Below are 22,381 nucleotides of genomic sequence, written 5' to 3'. Positions count from 1 at the left end.
CCTGGTTCTCAAATCACCAACTTGGGGCACGTCTGTCCCCTCAGCGCAGCAGCCACAGTCACTGGCAGAGCCCTGGGGCAGCACAAGCTGCAAATCCATCACCAGGACGTGTTTCTGAAAGCTCATTCAAGGCTTTACCCCCAGCAATCAGCTACCATCGGACGTGTCAAGGCAAAGGCTTTGAGGAGAACCTTTCCCACCGCAGCTACTGCTCACAGCCATAGTTCCTTGGGACCTTGCTCCGATCCTGCCACTTCTTGTTGGGCACTGACTGGCATCAGGCTTGCGCGGGAACCAGCTCTGCGTTCTTTTCACCTAAGATGAAACCTTCAGGCCTCAGCAGCTGTTTTTTTCTCCTTCAGCAAAGACAAATTCATCCAGCTGCTGATCAGACTTTACCTTTTAGGGGAGATCACACACCCATGAAGAAATTGCAGGGAGAGCAGGTGGTTTCCAGCCGAAGCCAGCACCCACCGACCCAGCCAGTGGAGCCCAGCAGGATGGTGGCCTGGGCCAGGACAGCTGAGACAGGCAGGCTGGGGCTCTCAGCACCCTCCTCCTGCGGCATTTCTAGCGAAACAGCGAGGGGACTGTTGCTGGAGGACCTGAGGTATGAAGGAGTGATCCAGCGTCATCTCCTTAGCACAGGGTTGGGTGTCCAAGTGGGCAGGGACTGCTTGAAACCTCCAAACACGGAATTGCACATGCGAGTGCAGGATCATTAGGATGCTCCTGGGTGTAAGTGCAGGACGGGGCTGAACCACCACCAAGACCCTGCACCGCCTGACTGCACAGCTGGGCAGACCGCAACGAGCAGCAAAGCGAGCTGGAAAAACAATTTTGCTTTTAAAGTTGCACCATAATTGTTTTACATTCCTCTGTACAGAGGAAAAGATTGTTTTAATGGTCACGGCTCAGCTATGGAGAATGCAGCTAGGGAGGAAAGTTGTGATCAATTATTTAGAAAAGACTTCCAGTCTCACATCAAAGGTTTATCTTCTGTCTGCGTACATCTGAACTAAGTGCCATTTCCCTGTGGAACAGGGCACAAAGCAAACACAGAGGCTCTAATTAGCACACCCCAGAGCCCAGCAATTTCTGCAACTCCTTCAACCACGAGCCCAGCAGCTCACACCCAGGGTGCAGGAGCAAGTCTGGCTGCCAGGAAGTTTAGAGTTAGAATACACAACTTGGAAATTAATTACCTGTTTGAACAGAGGGGAAGAGCTCTCCTGGACCAGCGCAGAGCCATACAAGAATAAGATGGGTTCAGGCTAACAGACTTCTTCATCCTTCTGGGAAATAACCTGCGGTGCTCATCCTGCCCCAGGCTGCTTGGCAGCCAGGGAAAGGGAACAAACAGAATCAGTCCCTGCTCCGGGAACCACAACACAGGTGTCTGACAAATGACAACCTGTCCGTCATCAGAAGGTCTGACCCAGCCTCTGCTGAAGGCACATTTCTTTTTAAATGTGTCCTTCAAAGGCTGAAGGCCACTGACACAATAGTGGGTAAGGGCGACCACAGGACCTCTGTCATCTCTAGGGTTGGTCTGTACTCCAGCCCTATTCTCTGTTTCCCAGGAAAAGGTTCCTGTACTTCAACCACCTAGTAAGTACAGACACTGAAGGGACTCACATCAGGTTTGCATCCCCTCATCAGAAAAAAAAAAAAAGCTCCAAATTGTGCTGCTGCTGCACGAGACATGCTCTTCACGTGTGGGCTCAGAGCAGCTCTGCGGGTACAGACTGCAGTAAGGTGGGCACTCACCTGAACAACTCCCAGGTCTTCCCAGGCTCATTCCCAGCTGATGAGCCTCTCCTGTAACAGCCACCACCACCACACCGTGACCAGTCTCAACAGAAATCAAATCTCCAGCTCCACAGGCAGCCTGTGCCTTCACAGAAGGCCCCAGCTGCTCACTGCTTTGCCTCCACTTCAAAAGCCATTTTTTAAAGTTTTCTCTGTAAGAATTGATTCTTTTCAATAGCAGGGAGCAGCCTCCAGAACTGCAACATATTCTGTACAATGGCATTAACCAAAATCTGCATCAAAGATCTGGATGATCCTTGCAGGGAAGGTCTCCGATCACACCTGAAGGGGCCTGCCCAAGGTACAGCCAGGCTGGGTGGTCTCACCAAGGGGAGGGCTGGAGTCCTTCTGCAAAGAAAACACCGACCTGAAGCTCTGACACTTAAAAATACCATTTTGTGTAAGAAGAAAGGCCTCCCTGGGTAAGGGCTGCACATTCGTGGACTTGACAGAAGAAAAGCTGATGCAGGGCAGGTAGAGAAAGACAGTCTGTGCCACAAGAGAGGAGGTTTAACGCAGAGAACAGGTCACACTTCATAGCATTTACAGCCACCACAGCCCTTGGTGGTGCCACCAAACATGTTTCTGGCCTCAGAGTTGTGCTGCCCAGCTCTGGTCACGCCTGGAGGCACCGCTGCACTTCACATCGGAGGGCCAGGATTGCTCAGCGCAGGAGGCAGCTCTGAGGAGTGTCTTCAGGGCTCTGGTCGGATGACAATTCCCCTCAAGGCAGCAGCACGTAGAGCTAGTGCTGAGCAGAGGAGTTTACATAAAGCAAGATTAGCTTGACAATCCAGCCAAGCGGAGCCATTGGCAATGACAGATGTGAGACAAGAAGAGCAAGCACCAGGGGACTTCTGAACACAGGCCAACTCACATCGACTGCTGCAGCCCTCGGCGGGGAAGAACACTGGAGATTCTTTCCAACGCTTGACAACACAGTGAGTGACTCCTGCAAAGGTTAGAAACTGAAAACTGCACGTTTCTTTGCAAGCCCGATACAAGCAGAGGCAAGTTGGGCTCTTAGTTATTGACAGCCTTCTCTCTATGGGGCCCAACACAAAGAACCACGCAGATATTTCAATCCAGCAAAAATAACTTTATTTCACAGGGCAAATACAGCCACAAGTAGTGATTCCAGAGGTGCCTGGCAAGTGTCACCTCCACAATCCATCAGGAAATGTTCTGCTGATGGCTTGAGGATACAGGCTCTACAGCTAGCATTCACATTAATTACATTTCTTAGGTTTAGATTTCAAGTGAAACACATTCAGAGTTGCTCCTGTCAGAGTACTGCTCATAAGTACATGGCTGAAAAGTCACTGAGGAGTTAATTACACAGTTACCTGATTCATAGGAAAAGAAAGCAACGCTGTGACCCACAGACCCCTCCCTCTCTTGTGGGCTGCTGCTTGGAGCCTTATCAGCACATGACAGGATAACATCCCATTGTTCTTTGGGCCTTCGCAATAAAACCAGCGACTAGAACACATGGCAGCAAAAATCAAGACAGCATTTCACTGCACGTTCCCATCATGTTTCCCCTCTGCCAGTCTCAGAGTGATTAATAACCAGCCACTCCTACTAGCACCTGTGCGAAATAGTATGGCACACGTCAGCCACCCGTCACTGGAGGTCCAAAGGGACTCGGGCATGATGCAGGTATTTGTGCTTAGTCCTGGCAGCTGAATGCCCCAGACTCTGTCCAGAGAAGGGCAAAAGCTTGCTTAATTTCAACAAGATGTTGTTTTGGTTTTTTTAAACATTTAATGAATAAATATGGCTGCTGTCAGTATGACTGGGAAGTAGCTCTCCGCGCCTTCCGAGTGCTAGCCTGGCTCTCCTGTGCTGCTTGCCTGGCCATCCACACTGGGGACATTCCTGCGCTTTCTTATCTGCATTTCTTCATCCTGAAGGAGAAAAGAAGAAAGAAAACACAAATTAATTCTTCAGCATCCTCTCTGAACTGGATTAAACCTGTCCTCTTTCCCCTCCACCTTTGCCCACCAACCATTACCCACTGGGGATCAGCCCAGCAAACAGAATCTTTACACCATCACTCCAGCTCCCCACTCAAAACACTAAAGCCATCTTACATCCCCACATGGGCAGCTACCCAGGCTGGGCACCTTCCCAAACCATTCACATGCTCCCACTAAGAAACTGTTCACGTCCAACACAACAGGCAGCTTCACCTTTTAAACCTGCCAGCCACTCTAGCTGAAGTAAGAGTGGAAGGGATACAGCCCTTCCAAGCTTTGCTCCTCAGCCTGTGGGCCACATCATGTGAAGTCTGGCCTCACAGTGCAGCTTTTCCTCAGGGTGGACCTGATGATGTCCCACAGAATCAAACACCTTTGACTGGAAGGCACCTCTGGAGGGTAAACCACAATTTTCTGCTCTGAGCAGGGCTAACTCTAATGCTAGATCTTGGTCCTTCAGGGCATCTGTTTGGTTTTCAAGTGTCTGCAAGGATGGAGTTTCCACCATCTCCTGGCACAGCCTGTTGCAGTTCTCAGCCACGCTTACTGGGAAATATTTCCCCCTGGACGCACTGAGGATCTCCTTTAGCACAAGTTGTACCTGTCACCTCCTGCCTTTTTGCTGCGCACCTCTGCTGCTGTCTTCTCCATAACCACCCGGCAGGCAGCTGCAGCCAGATCTTTTCCTCAGAGCTGGAGAAAGCCGTTCCTTCAGCCTCTCCCGTGCCCAGTGCTCCCCAGCCCTGACCCACCTCGCCAGCAAACCCGCAGAGCTGTGGGGCCAGGTTTTAACCCTGGCCAGGTTTTGCCACATGCTGTAAGACGATCGACCTGACCAGGGCGAGCACGTGTCATTTAGCGTCTGTACTACATGAAAAGCAAACTTAATTCTGCACAGTCCTCCTCAGCAAGCCCCTTCCAGGTGCTCTCCTCAGTATCCTTCCCGACACCTCCACCACACCCCCACCGCACACCATTCACATGGCACTCGGCAATGGCACCGGCATCGCCTGTTTCCAGGGCAGTTTGTACCGAGTCAGAGTCTTCTTCAACCTGGTCGCTTCTGAAATTGATATAATCATCCTTCTGGTTGTCCAGAATTTCTTCCTCGTACTCAGTCTGGTAGTCTGACTCATCTGAAGAGAGAAAAAACACTGGGCTTAACTAGCATTCAGCGAGGCGGAGAAAACCGGGAGAGGAACGATAGCTGCCTCTGCGGAGTGCAGGGCAGGGGACTGGTGGCCAGCTCTGCAGCTCAGTGAACTGGGACTGCTCCAACACGGATATCAGCTCTCCAGCCAGATCACAAAACAAACCATGTCCTCTGTGAATTGCTGTCCTGGAGCCCTCCACAATCTAAAGAGCCTACAGCAAGAGCAGCAAATTATCCGTGTTATTCTGCTGGCTGCCTAGCCCGACAGGACACGAACGCTGGCAACGGGGAGGTGCTCCCTGGTGAATGCTCTTCCCAGAATAGCTGCTGTCTCCCACCCATCCGTCCAGACAAGACCTGCAGAACACCTTCAGAAGACATGCCTATGAGCGACCAACCCAAGCTCTCCTGGACGTATCAGTCACAGACTCCCTGGAAACAGGGTCTTCCAGGCACAGGGCGAGCTCTTGCTGGTATGGAGAGGATAATCACGTGTCTCACCATCTCTGGTCTGCAAGGGACAGTGACATTTACACCCCCCTCCTCTCCACAGGGGACACCCACCTGCTCTCCCTGATAATCCAGCAGAGTAACATAATTAAGGGAAGCTCAAGAGCTGTGTACACCGAGACACAGCAGTCAGCAGCAGGACACACCACCAAGCCCCCAGTCCCCAGCACCGGAGCCTGCTCCCAAGGAATGAGATCTATCACTGCAGCTGGAGATCACTTTGGGGTCTGTGAAACAGCGAGTCACCTGCTAACAGGACTGACTCTCTCCCACATCAACTCAACGCTCCACAGATGTGCCAGGGCAGACGCCCATCGCTGGTCCCATTCACCACCCAATGGCCAGCAGCCACTGCAGAGCCCCGTCCCAACCCAGCGTGAACCCAAGGCACGCAGGCAGCGAAAAAAAGCAAGCGGCAGATGGCCACCCTCCTTTTTGCACCACTTCTGGCATGCATTTTTCAGGATGCAAGTTAAAACGGCAGAGAATAATTTTTGTGTGACACTAGTTTTTGCCACTCTCATAAGTTAATTCAAGCGTGCTTCGAGTTACTGAAGTGATACCTGTTTCTCACCCCACTAGTGAAGAAGGTGGCTCATGTTTAAACCAGATTCTTGGTTAAGTGTTTCTTTTGGGAACAGTCAATAGCATCTGCTCCGTGCTGAAGACAACAGCACAGTCTGTTCTCCGCAGCATTTTCTTCTAATGTGATAACTACAACCAACTGCTAGAACATTAGGATTAAAGACATTTGGTCGTCTTTTTTTTTCATTTTTGAATTTATTTTTTTTATTGTGGATCAGAGAATTATCATTTGTTTATACTAAAAACACTACTGATAATCTTTGATAAAACACACCAGAGAAACTGGAAACTCATCTGAACAGCAACAGACAGCACAAACAACAGTTTGAAGTTTACAGCTCCAATAAAAGTGACTACCATCAAAACCAAACTCCTTGTTTTTCCAAGCACAGTTCAGCATTTAACAGGTCTCTATAAAGACATGAAAAAACAAGAGAGAAGTGTCCCTTCTCACAGCAGCTCTGGGTGCTGGAGGACTAGAGGGGAAAGGAGAACAGAAGATGGTTCTGCTGTCCCTAAACATCATCTTCCACTGCCCCGCTCGAGGCTGAGCATCTGGGGCTCAAGGGGTGACCGCTCCTTCACACTACAAAATCTCCCAGAAGCATCAAGCAGGACCGAGGCCTCATCACCCTGTTCGACACACCAACACCCAAACACTGCAGCTCAAAAATGAGCCAGCGAGGAGGAGGTTACGCCACAAAAAGGTACCCGAGCCTACTGGTAGCGAGGGGAGCATGTTTGCAGCAAGAAGGACACGCTTCTCATGCCAAAGATCTGCTTTGTGATTCTGTAGCTTTTAGCATTTCTTTTATACATGCCTGAATTCTGCAGGAAACACCGTGTTTGAAGAAAATCGGTGCTGTGTGGCTAGCAGGTTTCTGTTTCGGTAGCACTGACAGGCTTCGATGTAAATCAGGGAATCCGGTAGCTCACCACAACCTAAGGTGCGTTAGTGCTTCTTGATAAAAGTACTTTTTAAGTAGCAAAGATGCAAAGGCTGACCTAGTGCCTGATAATTGTGTCCCTCGGGAGATTTTGGGATGTCTCCCACTTCACCTGTATTGCAAAACCAGGCATTTGAGACTATGATTAACATTTCTCTTTCCCTAATCTTTTTATCCAAATAACTGTTGCTACAAATTGCTCTGCTACGTGATGATGTCCTTCAGCCTCTGTGTGCAGCAAGCGTGCTACCTCACCTCATCCTGTGAGACCTGGCTGTGGGGAGAGCCCGAAGCATCACTGCTTTGCAAATTGGACACGAAACCTGCTGTGGGAAATCACCAAAGAGCCTGCACAACTTTGGTCCTCAGAAATCCCTTTACTAGGTGGGAGCGTGACCAGGGATGCAACTGAGCCACCCCTGGAGGATGGCACCGGGGCTCCCCTGGCCATGGCCACGGCTGTGTAATGTGCAATTACAGCTGAACAAAGACAGAAAATCCCAGCTGAGGAAGCGTTTGGATGTAGAACAGAAACAGAGCCACAAATCCTGCAGTGCCACAGCTGTGAAAATGAGCTTCTGTTCTCCTGCAGATGCTTCCCCACCTGCTCACCGGCAGTACAGGTTACCCTGGGTTTGGTGCAGGGCTTCGCCCAGCCTCCCTCTACTCACTCCTTCCTGAGGGACAGTCTCTCTTTTTATTTTTAATTTTTAGTGGTTTCAATCATTACTCTCAGTTTGCTCAAGGGTGGAGAAGAAACTTCACTGCTCTTTCTCTCACAGAAGGCAGGGCTTCTGACCTGGAGGCTTGGCCAGCCTCTGCCCATCAGGGCCTTTCACCTTCTGTACCGACACTTTCCCCTTCTGGGCTTCCCAGTCAATCAGAACATGATCATTTTGATTATTTTTTTCTTTAGAAAAAAATTATTAACATAATTTCTCCACCCAGCCTGAGACATGCAGTATGCTGTCAGGACAGGCAGAGCCTTTCTGAATTCCTGCGGTCTGAGATGTCACTCAGGAAGCAATTTCCAGGGAGAAAAAAAAAAAAAAAAAAAAAAAAAAGGTTTCATCCTCTTTGACAGTGCCTTTCACAGCCAGGCTACCAAGCAGCACCCTATCTTCTTACTCACATGGGGCAAAAGCAGTCAGACCATCTTCACCACCACCACAAGCAGATAAATGCAAAGGCTCACCAGCACACACAAGGAACCATCCAACAGCCGCAAAGCCACTGCCAGGGAGGTGTCACCCTCCATCTGAGCTCACCAGGGTACAGACCGCTTCCCCCACAGCTCCAGATCCCTCTTTAGCAAAAGTGATGCCATCCTGGAGGCACCGAGGTGATGTCACCTTCAGAAGAATGCCTTGACAGCCACTGCCCACCAAAAATCGGGCCAGGTCCCTGCAGGCAGCACACGGAGTCACCCGCAACATGAATATAAAGGGTCCTTCGAGGCATGGTGCCCACATGCCCGAGACTCTCCTGCCATCCATCCCCCTCCTCCAGGGCCTCTACAACCAACAGGTTTCAGCATCCACCAGGAGCACATGGCACCTGCCCAGTCCATCCCTGGTAGCCCCGGCACAGGCCCTCCCTTAGCCCAGAATCTGCCAGATCTGCTGTCTGAAAGATGCGTCCCTTTGTCACACTTGTGTTCATGGCCTCACCCAGCAGAAAGCAGGTCTTCCTAATGGGGGTGAATGATCAGAACCTAGATAAGAGGAAGATCTGTCCCTGTACACTAGTTAAACCTTAGCAGGTCTCAACGCCTACGCCTTAAATAACCATGTTACATGAACTCTTCATTCTTACTCACAATAGCTGTTTCAACCACGTTTGATTAATATTTTCTTCGTAAGGCATATGATTGCAATTAGCATTTCAAATTACCACAGGGACATCTCTACAAACAGTCACAGATGGGAGGACTGCTAACTTTAGATTTCCCTCTGCAAGAGCAGGAATCAGGAGGAGGGGAGAGACTGTTTATAAAGAGCTCTAGCACTGGTGAAACGTTGGAGATTTCAGGCCCGCGAAGCTCTGATCCTTTTTGTTCAGTGAGCTTCAGTTACGGCACGTACAGGGAGCAGGTCTGCAGGGCACGGCTGAGCCACAAGGCGCCCCAGTGTCTTCGTGTAAAGATGCAGGAGCTGTTACCTGTTCCTCATTAGTTCATCACTAGTGCTCCCCGTAACAGGGGCGTACAAAAAGCAATGGAGCCAGTGAGTCACTCCAGATCCTACTCACGACAGCAGGGGAAAAAAAAATAAATAAAAAAATCCTTCAGTCAAAGCTTTACATCAGCCTCCTCCCATCTCAAAACCGAGATGGACCAAAGAGCGAAGACATCGCAAGGACACAGGATAGCACAAAGCCGGGTGAAAGCTCGGCTCTGCAGGAGTTGCCACCTGTGTCGCTTCACTCAGATGAGGCTAACTTGAGCAGAGATGACTCCCACCAGGAAACCACGCTGGACCACACCAGTAATGGGCTGATGGCAGGTGTTTCACCACGGCAAGAACACCTGACTCCCAGCCTCTGCCGGAGGAGGCAGTGGGAGGGGGATGCAGAGGGTCTGGCTGGGGGCAAGCTCGTGCACCCCTGCAGGCAGGGGCTCAGGATGAAGCAGGGAGACAGCCCGCCACCGCCAGCTTTGCTCAGCAGACACCCGAGCTGGCAGCCAGCCCCGAACCGTCAGAGCATAGAGCATGGGGTGTTAAAAGAAAGCGGTTCAAGGCGGCATGCAGGAGGAGCGAGCAGCCGTCCCTGCCTCCCTGCCCTTCCCAACACTTCCACAGCACTGGCTGGATCACCCCACTCACCGTCTGCCACAGGTGCTTTCACGGGCTCAATCCTGGACACGATTTCTGCCAGGTCCGTAAAAGAGGTGGTGGGACAGGTCACATTCTGAAACACAGCAATAAGTTCTAGATAAGTTCTAGGTATGTTAACAAATACACACAAAAAGTCCAAACAAGACTGTATAAAAGTGATATTGAACAGACAAAGCTCCAGACACACAAATTCTCCACAATTGCCCCCTCAAAAGCCATTACTCATCAGTGAGTAATTCTCAAAACAACTCTCCTGATGCAGATCTGGTGGCAGAGATGGGATTCCCAAGTGCAAACACCAGGACAAATTCTAATGGCTGCTTCTCCATCCACACAAGCAGCAGCCTTGTTACAAATATAGCAAACTATAGAAAAGACCACAAAGACAAGAACCGGAGGGTCTGGACTGTGACAGACAGTGCTTGTTTTACTTGTTTGTTCTCCATCACCATCACTTTACAGGAGGGTCCAGCTGGTTGCAGCCACCAGGGAGCTTTTGCCTGTCCCTGGGAGAAGGCAAAGAGGCACCGGTGGGACACCGCACATGGACCAGCCCTGAGCCTGCAGTGATGCCCTGGGGGCTGCACGGACAGGTGGGCAGCAGCCCAGGCACTGGAGCGGTCAGGACACATCCAGGGATCCTAGCAAGCTGCGGAGCTGGAGGTGGCTGCAGCGAGCCAGAGCCTGAGGTACGTGGTCTGCCTGCAAGGACAAATATTTCCCACTTTAATTCCTCTTTTCAATAAACCCTTTCTATTTTTACTCCGTCTCACCCAAGCAGTGGGTTGAGTGTTCTCTATTTTGAGAAGTTGCCTGCTCCAGTTTCTCCCCTACTCAAACCCAGCTTTGGCATTTAAGAAGCGTTTTGGTCTTCCCACACGCCACACCATGAGCAGCCCCACCGTGCCTCCTCGGGGCCAGGCACAAGGTCACCCGATGGAAACCCAAACACCTCTCACCTTTTCTTAAAACCAGTGATTTTAATTAGTAGAACAGCAAACCCTACCCCAGAGGAGAGGGACGGGGAAGAGCTGGCAGGGGGCATGTTATTGACATCGGGCTGCCAAGAATTGCTGTGACAGTCTTCTTTCTGAACGCCCAGACCTGCCCACTGCTTCCAGACAGGGCTGTTTCCTAACACAGGGGTTTTATGAGCAATTCTTCGCTCTTCTAGCAAAAGCACTGATACTATGAATCATACAGCCCCCATGGGGGTCACAGCAGAAGCCCATTACAGCTGCAGCAGATTGCTCTCAGTTGACCTTTAATCCGTAACTAACTTTTGATGTAATTTAGTACAGCTACAGCAAGGTGCGGATGAACAGCTGGTGGGGAGCGGTTGACAGAGAAAAGCCCAGAGGGAATTAAAAAATAGCTGTATGAAATGAAACAGCAGTAGCTTAGGACACACACTTTAAAATATAAAGAAGTCAGGAAGCTCAGAAGCTCAGTGTGACCATAAAGGAACTGTCAAGAAGGGTGAGTCAGTCCAGTTTCATTTTAAATATCCAACCTGAATGGTCCCAGAAAGCTGTTCCCCAGGACAGGAAAAAAAAAAAGCATCTTCATTTTGTGCCACATGACTAAGCGAGGGATATGTGCAAACTCTGGCCACCGAGCAGACGCAGCAATGTTCAAGGCAATTGCCTGTACTCTAAAAACGTGGACTCTCACCAAGCGGACAGGGAGCTCAGGCAGACACGTGCCAGGCTGTCCTTGGGAGCAGGGAGCAGACAGGGACCGGCTTTGGAGGGGATGGAAGTCCAGGGCGCTGGATGAACGGCTGAACAAAACCCGGCAGCGACTGTCACCAAAAGGTGCTTCAGGAAAACCACCATCAGCTCCCGTGCTCCCGTAGATGAGTTGCGAGGAGAGATAAGAACGAAGGCAATCGTGTGACCGTACCCATGGCAGCATCTGTCACTGTCACTGACATGCAGACGATCCTGTAAGCCTGTCAGAGGACACTTGGTGAGGCAGCTGCACCCCAAAGTCTTAGCACTAAGACTGGAACACCACTTGTGGGAAACCAGGTGTCTTCCCACGCTCGTCTGATGCTTTGCAAACAGGAATTTCGTGTTTAAGCACTTCCTCTTACTACTTTTAAGGACAAAACTACACTCCCTTCAGTTAACACAAGGCAAAGAAGCATCTCAGATTCATTTGAAACCCACTCTAAAACCTTTCTGCTGATACTTTTCTTTTTTTTTCAAGGAGGAAAATATTCTCTTTGGCACAATTTTTATTAAATAAATTAGAGGAGAAAGACAGTTACTATTGTAGTCTGCTAGATTATATTTAACTTTGGCTATGAATAACACTTCAGTAGACTAAACTTCCCCAAGGAGATCCAATTAACGGTGTTGCATTATTCTGTGCTGGGGGAGAAAAATGGTTGTTCAAGTTGAGTTTATGTGAGGCTCCTGTTGTTTGTGTCTTCAGCATTTGCATGTTTTAGACAAGATAAACAGTGATTGAATGATGAAAGCAAAGAAAAAGTATCTAAATGATTAAATATCCGGAGTTTTTAAGTAAAAATTCAATGCTTACGACATGGAAGCAAGATGATAAGAAACTGCGTTCAGCACCCTCAGATGCTGAACACTCCAGAAATAGCTGAAGAACTAAAACATAGAGAACATCAAAACCTTTGCTAATGAAAGGCAAGTTAAAAATATCAGCTGTTATCCTTGGAAGAAAGCGGAGCTAACGGACTTAAGTGACTCTAATGGACTAAGAAAAAAGACGACAAATGCCCCAGTGGGAGCCTGCAATACTTGTTATTTTATAGAAATAAATCTACTGGAACAAGAGTCAGATGGAAAAAAAACCCACCCTAGATTTCTACCAGACTCCAGAGTTTTCAGAGGAAGAGCAGAAGCTCTCCTGGGTCCTTGGGAGCACAGCCTGGAACTGAGCCTTAGCGCCAGGTTGGGGGAATGCACAAAGCTAATAATTCCCTCTCCATAACCCGGGCAGTTGGTTGTGTCACTCTCCTGAACCCATTATTTTCATACTCTTGGGGTCTCAGCAATCAGCACTTTCTGCCTTGTTATCAAGCGCACACGCAGAATGCAATGCCAGGCTATGTATGCAACGAGTACATGACATATTTGATCTCCAGGGCAGTTGAAGGGCCGTAAAATCCAGGGCAGATTGTGAAAAACGTTCAGCACGCTGCTTGATGCACAGCTGTAACATCACGATTTAGAAGAAACATTAGCCTGAATTACCATATCCCATACAATGGGTAACTTCAAAAGAAATTGTCTTTAAAAGACACATTTGTTACAGCAATAAATATGTTTGAGCTTGTTACCAGTTGGTGATAAAAGTTAGAAGATGAAATGGGACACACAACCATTTCTGAGACACAGTCTTCACTCCTTTGACTTCGCCTTATGACTATTAATACACAAAACCAAGCACAAAGCAGCTGATAATCAGCCTGAACACGAGGTGCCAGAGGCAGAATGGGGACCCGTCTTCCACAACTCAGACTAACGCACCTCCTAGTCCAGGTCATCTTCCCAGTAAGAACGAACAAGCTGACGAGTTTTGGGGCTCCTCAGGCTGCTTGGATCACCAGTGAGTCTCCGTTTCCCACAGAGCTCAGTCCCTGTGTGCTCCTCCCAAAGCCGTCGCCCTGCCAGGCAGCTGGGTTGGGATTCGCCTGATGACTTTGCTCCCTTTGCACGGCCAGAGCCAAGGGGCCATTCATCTTATCCCAACGGAGCCATTTCCATTTCATCAAGTGACTCACACCCTACGGAGCTCACCTCCCTCCGGTGACAAACGAGTGTCTAAGGGCAGCTAGCTCAGATGTGGGCATCATCCACCCCTCGCTGCTGGGCTCGTGTCCATCCCTGCGCATCTGCCCTTCCTCTCCCCTTGCTCATGCCATCTCACTCCTAGCAAAAGCACTCCATCGCCAATCTCTGGAAAAGCTGCAAATCCTCAATGTCATTTTTCACCTCTATTGACTTTCCTTAGTGAGGCTCACTACAGTTTAGACAATTTGGCAATCACTTAAAATATTATCGCTCATTTCCCTATCTCTAAAAGACAATAAAAATGAATTACTGGGTAGAACATGAAGCCTTTGTAGCACTCGGGCTTTAAATCAGAGGAATTTAAGGGAGAGTAAGGATAACAAGCCAATATATTATAACATTGCCCCTAAATCCTCAAAAAGTTGGTAACTGTTTCTTAATCACAACTGAAACTTCCCCACCAAGAAATTCAGTCAGCCCACTGAGTTATGAACCAACTCTAGAGGCTGACCTCAATCCTGGAATTGTAAACCCAAGAGATTTTTATCCTACTTTTGAGTAGATACCGTAACATGACTGTAACTATACAGCAATATACAGCAACGCTATGTAGCCTGTAGATTTACTCTAATCAGGCATTTACCATTAACCACTTGGATGTGCTGAAGCGGGGAGAACAAGGTGCGTGAAACCCAGCACCTCGACAGCGCTGCAAGGAGCCTTAATGACAGCTCTGTAAAATGCCTTGCCTAATAGAGGAGTGAGGGAGAAGAGCAACAACGCAAGGAGTCCGCATCCTTGCGGGGATTTTAACTCTTGGCTAAAACCACATGTCCTGCAAAGGTTTAAATCAGGTTTTCTGGAAGCATCTCAGAACTATTTGAGCCACCTCCTGAAAGCCAGCGAGGGCCCAGATCAGTGCCAGTAATCCTGATTCACGTCCTCTGTGATGAGCACCAGGCAGCTGGGGGGAGAGAGCCACTGCCCTGGCAGACCAGTTTCTAGCACCAAGAACAACATCCAAGTACCACCTAAAGTTCGTGGTGCAGGCATAAGTGAAAAATAATTCTGAAAAGGTGACTTGTGTCTATGCAGCATTACTCAGGGAGGCAGTCCACACGTGCGTTCAAGTGATGGGTACAAATGTAGCCCACTGCCTGGAACCAGAGACCATCCTCTCCCACAGGACCTGCGGGGCGCCACCACAGCCTCCGCTCCAGCGCTCGGTGCGGAAGGCAGCTCAGCAGCATCTAGCACCCTCAAGACTGCTGATGCCCACGGGGAAGGAGAAAAAGGTGGGCGTGTAAACACATCAGCTACACGTCTCAGAAAACGCTGGTTGCTGGTGAGCATCCTGCCTTCTCTCGAGGACACGTGTGTTGTGAACGGTACCAAACACGGTATCCAGAACCTGTCTGAATGAAACGGCAACAGGAGAGCAGCCCTACGGGAGCACTACAGCGGTTCATGGGGTTTCAGAGACCCCAGTGCACTTGCTGAGAATATGGATGGACCTCTGCACGGGCACGCATCAGGTGTCAGGGATGGACAGGCAGACATCACAGCCTGGGCTCTGGCACAGCACACTGGCCACACTTGTACCTGATGATCAGAGAAGCGCAGGACCTCATTCACCTGGGCGACAGATCAAGGAAAGACGCTTCTGAAAACCTGATCATACCTTCTCTTGACTAAAATACAGTTTTAGCTAATCCATACATGCTCCCAATAAGGATTTGAGGCAATTGATCACTCCCTCTCCTGCTCCTGGACAGTCCGCAACCTGGTGTGCATCAAGCAGCCCCTGCAGAGCCGTGCATTCCAACTGAACACTTACATCAGTTTTGGATTTGCAAGTCTCTTGCCTGTCTCTTAGCATCTTGTCAAGGACTCCACTCCTGCACCAGACATTAAATACGGTTTTCCCATGCTGGTATCCCACTTCCTGGAAAAAAGAATCGGAGAAAAAAAGTAATTAATAAAAAAACCCATTGTCACATTATCTGCAAATCAGTAGGAAATCCACAGGTCTACCCCAAAGCCAAGATGTACTTTCGCTACCTTCCAGCCTCAGCTACATCAGCTGTTCAGCCTAGGAATGAGGGAAACAATTAAGCAAACAAGGTGCTATTTTAAGTCCAAATGCCAACTTCACCTTTGACCCCACAGTATGCAATGAAAAGTGCCACCTGACAAACTATTTTTACAGCAGTGACTGCTCATGGAATAATGCCAGATAAAGAGAGGCTTAGGACACGTATGCATACACCCAGTACTGGCTCGCTCTTTGGAAGAAGGTAGCAACACTGATTAATTTTGTGTCTTTTCCCGTCTTGGCTCAAGAAAAGAAAACTTCTCTAGCAAAGAAAAGTTACCACAGGGCACCTGGTTCCAAATCTTTTGCAGTAAGTTCATCCAGACAGACCAAACACGCAAGCACCGGTCTGCCAGAGCAGAAACGATGGCACATGGACAACAGCAAACCCACAAACTCCACGTTCTCTAATTTAAGACTATAAAGTAATTTGCACTTGGAACAATAACATGGCACCGCATCATTAGCATGGAAAAAATAAACCCATTGGTCCAAGTTTTACTCTTTTTCTAAGGAGACAATAGAAAAGCTGTTGAAAAATCAAGTTGAAAGGACAGAGCAACAGGTGTCAGGAGTCCTGGATCCTATTTCCAGCTCTCGTGCTGGCAGCAGCCCTGGCTGAGCTGGTATTGTCTCTCCTCTGGTTTTTGAACCAGGGTTCAAAGCATGGGAAGCACTCGGGCTGGAATTCACCTCTCGTAATCTATCATAGCTTCTCAGCCCAGGGTGGATGCGATTACTCAGGAGAAAGAGGGACCTGGCAGATCTACAGCTGGCTGGGTCAGATTGATCCAAAATAACTGCGAGAACCTGAGCTTTGGGAAGTGACATGCAGCTGACATCGCTCTAGGCTGATACAGAAGAGGGGATTCTTGTTCTTTAGAACATGCTGAATGGTTATATGGTGCCCATTTCTATCTTCTGTAAAATCCAGGTACATAGCTGAAATTAAAAACCCCGCTACCACGTAGCCTGTAACAGTAACAGAATGCCTAGATTGCCCTCTCCTTTAAGGTCAGCCCATTTTAAAGCTTCCCTGTGGACAAAAGTTACTTATCTACACCACAGGGAATGAAAATCCAGGAGGGTGCTGCCCCTCTGTACCTGCAGCATCTCGTGCCAAGAACTTGCTCACAGAAAGCGACATCTCTGAGAAACTGCACTTTTCTCAAGTTTTACTCCACTTGAGAAAAATTTGCCTGGCATCTTTAAATCTCTTTAATGACACCAAATTAGACAGAGACACAACAATGATTTGACAGCTTACTATCTGTTACTGTGATGAACTACGAGACCCACCATTTGTCAAAGTTTTCAAAACGGCCAGGGCACTCCATCTAGCGAAGCGTATTATTTATCAGCAAAGTCTTAGACCCACTGTTGGCAGACAGCTCTGTTTGCCCAGGAGCTATGAGACACCAAATATCCTTGAGAAAATATTTGTATTAGGAAAATCAGCTGGTGGTTTGGAATAGCTGCTGTTTGGTCCTAAGGACTCTCTCAAACGTGAATCTGCAGGGTTTAACTGTCTTACTGGTTTTGTTTAGCATTTATAAGACAGTATCAGAGAAATCAATCTGCAGCCTAGTGAGTATTGCAGGATCTCACTACATTTAGGAAGACCGACGGAGAGAAAAATTGGAGGTGGGGGGTGTTCCAGCCTAGAAGAAGAACAAAGCTATGCAGAAACACCTGAAGATAGAAGATGCCTGCATGGCTGAAGCAGGCAAAAAATGCAAAGACAGTAAAATAGCTTCCTCGACAATTACAAGGAGCCAGAACTGCTAGCATTAGCTCAGCCTGGGCAGACATGGTTTTATTGCGAATGCTGAATTACGCCACTAAGACAATTCAACTGTACATCTGGCGTCAGTTCTTCCCGTGCTGGTTCCTGACACATAAACAAAACTAAATCCCAGAGATGTGTAACCTGGTACTACCCTTTTTACAACGTCCTTCCACTGACATTGGTGCCATTTTCCTGATACTCTATCAGGTGCAGAGGAATTGTGGATGACATGTTTTATTAATAGCAATGTTGAAACGTTAACCGAGGCAGATATTTTAGCATGTTGCCCTCCATTTCAGTGATTCATGGCCTCCCCTACAGACTTCTTCATATCTTTCATGCAACAACAAGCTACATAACGAAGGGAGAGAAATGACACCATTTGACAAACCCCAAGTGCCCAAAGCAGCTCCGACACTCAAGAGTTTACCAAGCAGCTGAGCAAGAACTGTCATGAAACCCAGCGAGGCAAGTGATCTGTTCACAGGTCATTATATAATCACAATTACTAACTGTATTTCCGCTGTTAATGCAATCTCACAGCCATGATATCATCCCACATTATTATTTAGTGTCAATTATTCACTCCATGCCAATTGACTTCTCTTAGTCTCCAACAGCTTAGAAACTAATTAGCACCACAAACCGGCAGATTTCTGTGGTACAGGGGATCAGCCCTCTCCAGGATGCACTTACACAGATTTCATCGAACTTCCCAAAGTCCAGGGTCCCGTATCGGTCGATGGGTGGCCGGATATACTCGCAGTAATCACTGTTCTTCACCATCTCCAGCTGCCGCACACAGCACACGTACGCAAGCCGCGTCTGGATCTCTGCCATATTCAGCACCTGCCAGCCAGGCCAGACACACCGATCACGATTAATTCAGAAATTTGATTTCAGAATATGTTCTGTGCTCACAATGGAGAAAGAAGTTATCTATCAATTTATTTCTTTTTTTGCCAAGAGCACACAGAAGCCCGCTAAAGCCTTCACACATCAGCACCTCCACCTGTTTCCCAGACAGTGTGGACAGCTAGCCGAGGAGTGTCCGCAATCAACAGCAGAAAGGGAACTGCCTTCAAACATATTTCTGCAGTTTAAGGTTAAACTGAGTCTTTCACTCCAGGATACAGTGGTACCTTAAGAGATCTGCGCCGAGGTGAGAGCGGTGCAGCGATCCTTCAAGGCAGAAATCAGTGACGATCTCTACAGGACCAGGGCAGAGATTTTACAGAATGGCTGAGGTGGACAGGAACCCCTCGAGATTACCTGGTCCAACCCTCCTGGCTCAAGCAGGGTTGGCTGGGGCAGGCTGTCCAAGACCATGCTCAGCTAAATTTTGAATACATCTGCAGATGGAGACTCTGCAATTTCTTTGGTTGGCCAGTGTTTCACCACCCCCAGTAAAAAAAAAAAAAAAAAAAAAAAAAAAAGACACGTGTGCTGTTCAGAAGGTATCCCATATTTTCACATGTGCCTATTGCCATTCAGGCAGTTGCAGCATTTCACTGGGTACTACTGAAAAGAGTCAGGGTCTTCCATCTTCCCCCACCAAACACTCCCACTACACGCTGGGAGCAGCGTGGTCAGTGCTGCCCAGTGGGGCACTCCACATCTGCACCAGCCCAAAAGGCCACTTCTCAGGGTGACCAGACCTTTCCAGGGAAGGTGGTAGAGGAAAATTTTAGATTACAGAGCAGTACCTGCCTCGTTTGCAGTATTTTCCCCCACTTTGGGAAGCACAAACAAGTATTTTACTTCCAATTCCAACAGGGGAATGTGTTAATTGTAGTTGGGAGGGAAAAAGAAAAAACAGCATTCACTTGGGGGACAGCTGCAGAGCCAGATAATTTCAGAATGCAGAAGAATAAGTAACAGGCTTGGCCTGACTGCATGCAAGAAGATTAAAACCAAAAGTCATACTCTGCAGCGCCGTATTTATCAGTAGCAGTAATGTTAATTACTGCCTAGTGCTAAAATCTCCCTAAATCAACAGTTCAGAGATACAGGATAGAAACACTGAACTGGACAAAGTCACTACTTTTATTGGTAAAATTCATAAATTCTGAGTTTATCAGAACTTAACGTACTTCTAAGAAAAGGTTTCTTCGCTCTAACAGTGCTACCAACCCCTTCCCAGACTGGGGCTCTGCCCTCTCCCGTGTCACTGCTTTGCCTTTGGTGGCAGGTGCTGCCCAACTGTCTTCATCCATAAGTAAGAGCTCAAACCCAAGAAAGATGCCGGGCTGTCCCCAGGCTCACTCCCTGAACAAAGGGGAAGCTCCCTGCTCCGTACAGAAAACCAGCTGCCCTTTTAATACAGTCTACAATACCTTGACTTTCTCGGCCAGTGGATTCCACCTCTTCCAGAGCAGCCACCAGCCAGACAAGCAGTCGCCGTAGTTGGTGAGGTCCGTCTCGTCCCGGCTCCCCACATCGATGGCAATCACCACCTTTGCGCCCATGGACCTCGCGACATCAGCTAGTGGGAAAGAAGGTCCCATCAGTACTGGTGCTGTCCAGCCAAAGCGTCCGTACAGACCGCTAGGGCGTACGTAACCTGACATCCTACCTACCACAACTGTCTCGGAAAAGCCTCAGATATAAACCTTTGCAGCGGCTCCGCTGAGAGCCCATTCCCCGCCTGGGGAGGCTCCTACCCCACCTGCTCCGTTTTAACGAGGAGACCCCAGCACGCTGCCCGCCCTGCGCCGACCCAGCCCTGCGTAACCCCAGGGTGAGCTCCCACTGCTGGTAATCATCATTAACCAGGGTACTGTGCCCCAGATCAGTGGGGTGACCTGACTCTCTGAGGCCACGGTGTCACCAGAACCCATGTGAAGGAGGCAGGGAGCCAGGACGAAGAGGTGGGACACACGCAGCTCGAGGCCACGGCTCGCCACATTAGGTATAATGTGAAAGACACGTTAGACCCGCATTAATTCCACCTCGGGCAGCAGTTCTCCTGAGAACAAAAGATCTGGGGGACCTGCAGAGAGAACAAGTGGCCTTAAAAAGGAGCGTCAGCAGTGCAGGGGTCAGATCTGCAGAGAGAGGGTAATAAAGGAAAGGAGCGCAGGAACCGGACAGCGAGGAGAGGCTGGGAGGATTTCAGTCTAAGAAAAGCTTTGAGATCCAAGAGAAAGATTTATATTTGGAAGTGGGAAAGAAACAAGGCAACACTTCCTACTTCAAGGTCAGTAAGAGGACTAGCTGCAGCCTTTGGATACGGGCAAGAATTTAGGGAAGTGCCAAGGGAGGGAAGAGAAGGACACGTACCTCACAGAACTCATTTATATTTCTTCCACACCCCCAGAGTCCAAGATAGTTGCAGTTTCCAGAATAGTTATGCGTAGGAAAACCACAGCTCTGAAGAGCCAATTTAGATGCTTTATTTAGACACTTATTTCAATCAGATCTGTTCTGTAACTTGGATTTACATTCCTGGGCTTGTTCAGTCTATTGTATCTTTCCCACCCAGCATCACCTCCATGTCTGCTCTCTGCCCTCCCCAATGTGCGGGTGGAAAAGATGCTTTGGTTTGCAATTCGTACTTTTGCTTGCAGACGCAAACCGAGAATGTCAGATACAAATTTTAGGGGTCTATTTTGCACTGTTTCCATTTCTGAGTTTTAGGTAAACACAGCCCTGATGGGAAAATATAGCTGGGGTTTGTCTAGAACGTGTAAATGACTTAGGCTGCTCAGATGCAGAGTCTCTAACTTTGCTTCCTTCCTCTTTATTTGTACACAATTATACGCACGAACTGCAACGACACCACGTATCTCTCTTCTATCTTGCCCACCCCCCTGAGCCACCCACCTTCCAACGCTCTCGGACGACGATGACAACCCTGACACAAACACCTCCCAAACATAGACACATGAATGTGCACACCTTGGACCCTTTCTGGGGCCAGTCCTCAGAACACCCCAAACTCCACATCACTTTTGAAGGCCACGGGATTCCACCACTGCCACGGGCCAGCTACACCACCGGTGTCCCTAACCACACCACCGATGCCTGTCAGCTGAACCCTTCAGGCTCTGGGTAACGCCGGTCTGAACAACGAAGAGTTAACGCTGCTGCTTTCTCAGCATTATTTCTTATTCAACCCACACTTTTTGAAAAGAAACTGAAGACATAGACTATATGTTTGTAGTTTAATTTCTGCTCTTTCCTTTCAGTGAGCACTAAAATTCAAAACGAGCTTGGAATTCTATGTTCAGGATACATCTATTAGGAAATACTTCGTCACAAAAAAAAGAAAAAAAAAAGTCTTAAAGCCATGATAAAGCAAACACCTAGGAAACTGAGAACAATGACTGCTGGTAACCATCATGTGAGTAAAGGTGTCTGCAATAATTTTTGTTTCCTTTTAGGGGAAAAAAAAAAAAAAAAAAAAAAGAGCAAGTTTTGCAGGCGGTGTGTGTTCTCTTAAGTGATCTGTGCACCTACCCGGCAGGTTGTTGATATAGCCTCCATCCATCAAGAGATGCCCATCCTTCGGGTCACAGAGAGGAGGCATATACCCGGAGAGGGACATGCTGGCACGGACATATCTCCACAGAGAGCCTGCAGGAACGACAGGGAGGGGAATGGCAACAGCATTAATTACTGCCACAGAGGTGGGGCAGGCTTTTGCTCTCATTAAAATAATCGGGAGAGAGAGGCTCTCCTGAGAATACTGTTAGAAAGTTATTAAAGCAATGTATTACTTTCTATACCATAATACTGGCTGGGGGCAGGGGGGGAAGGCTGTTCAGACATACTATCAGGCAAAGGCCTTAGAAACCACAGTTTTAAGCCCATGCCTCCTATTTATTGCCTTCAAGGAGATTTCAGCATATGCCTGACTGCAGGGATCATCTTTAGTGCTTTGTGGAGCTTACACG

At 48.5% G+C, this 22,381-nt stretch overlaps 1 protein-coding gene across 5 annotated transcripts in view; it reads right to left on the bottom strand.

Moving 5' to 3' along the window:
- Positions 1-2,890: 2,890 nt before the first annotated feature.
- PNPLA7 (patatin like phospholipase domain containing 7) overlaps positions 2,891-22,381 on the bottom strand; it is a 125,499-nt gene continuing 106,008 nt past the window's right edge. For all 5 annotated transcript variants that reach the window (XM_055720455.1, XM_055720452.1, XM_055720454.1 and 2 more), the window contains exons 30-36: positions 21,945-22,061; positions 19,820-19,968; positions 18,180-18,332; positions 15,437-15,544; positions 9,815-9,899; positions 4,827-4,930; positions 2,891-3,722 (exon numbers count right to left, since the gene is read on the bottom strand). In XM_055720455.1, coding sequence (XP_055576430.1) covers positions 3,642-3,722; positions 4,827-4,930; positions 9,815-9,899; positions 15,437-15,544; positions 18,180-18,332; positions 19,820-19,968; positions 21,945-22,061 — 797 coding nt within the window. In that variant the 3' untranslated portion in view covers positions 2,891-3,641. The remainder of the gene's footprint in view (positions 3,723-4,826; positions 4,931-9,814; positions 9,900-15,436; positions 15,545-18,179; positions 18,333-19,819; positions 19,969-21,944; positions 22,062-22,381) is intronic.

The sequence above is a fragment of the Falco cherrug genome, chromosome 9 (genome assembly GCF_023634085.1).
Source record: "Falco cherrug isolate bFalChe1 chromosome 9, bFalChe1.pri, whole genome shotgun sequence".
NCBI lineage: Eukaryota > Metazoa > Chordata > Aves > Falconiformes > Falconidae > Falco > Falco cherrug.
This window is presented reverse-complemented; position numbering and strand designations above follow the sequence as displayed.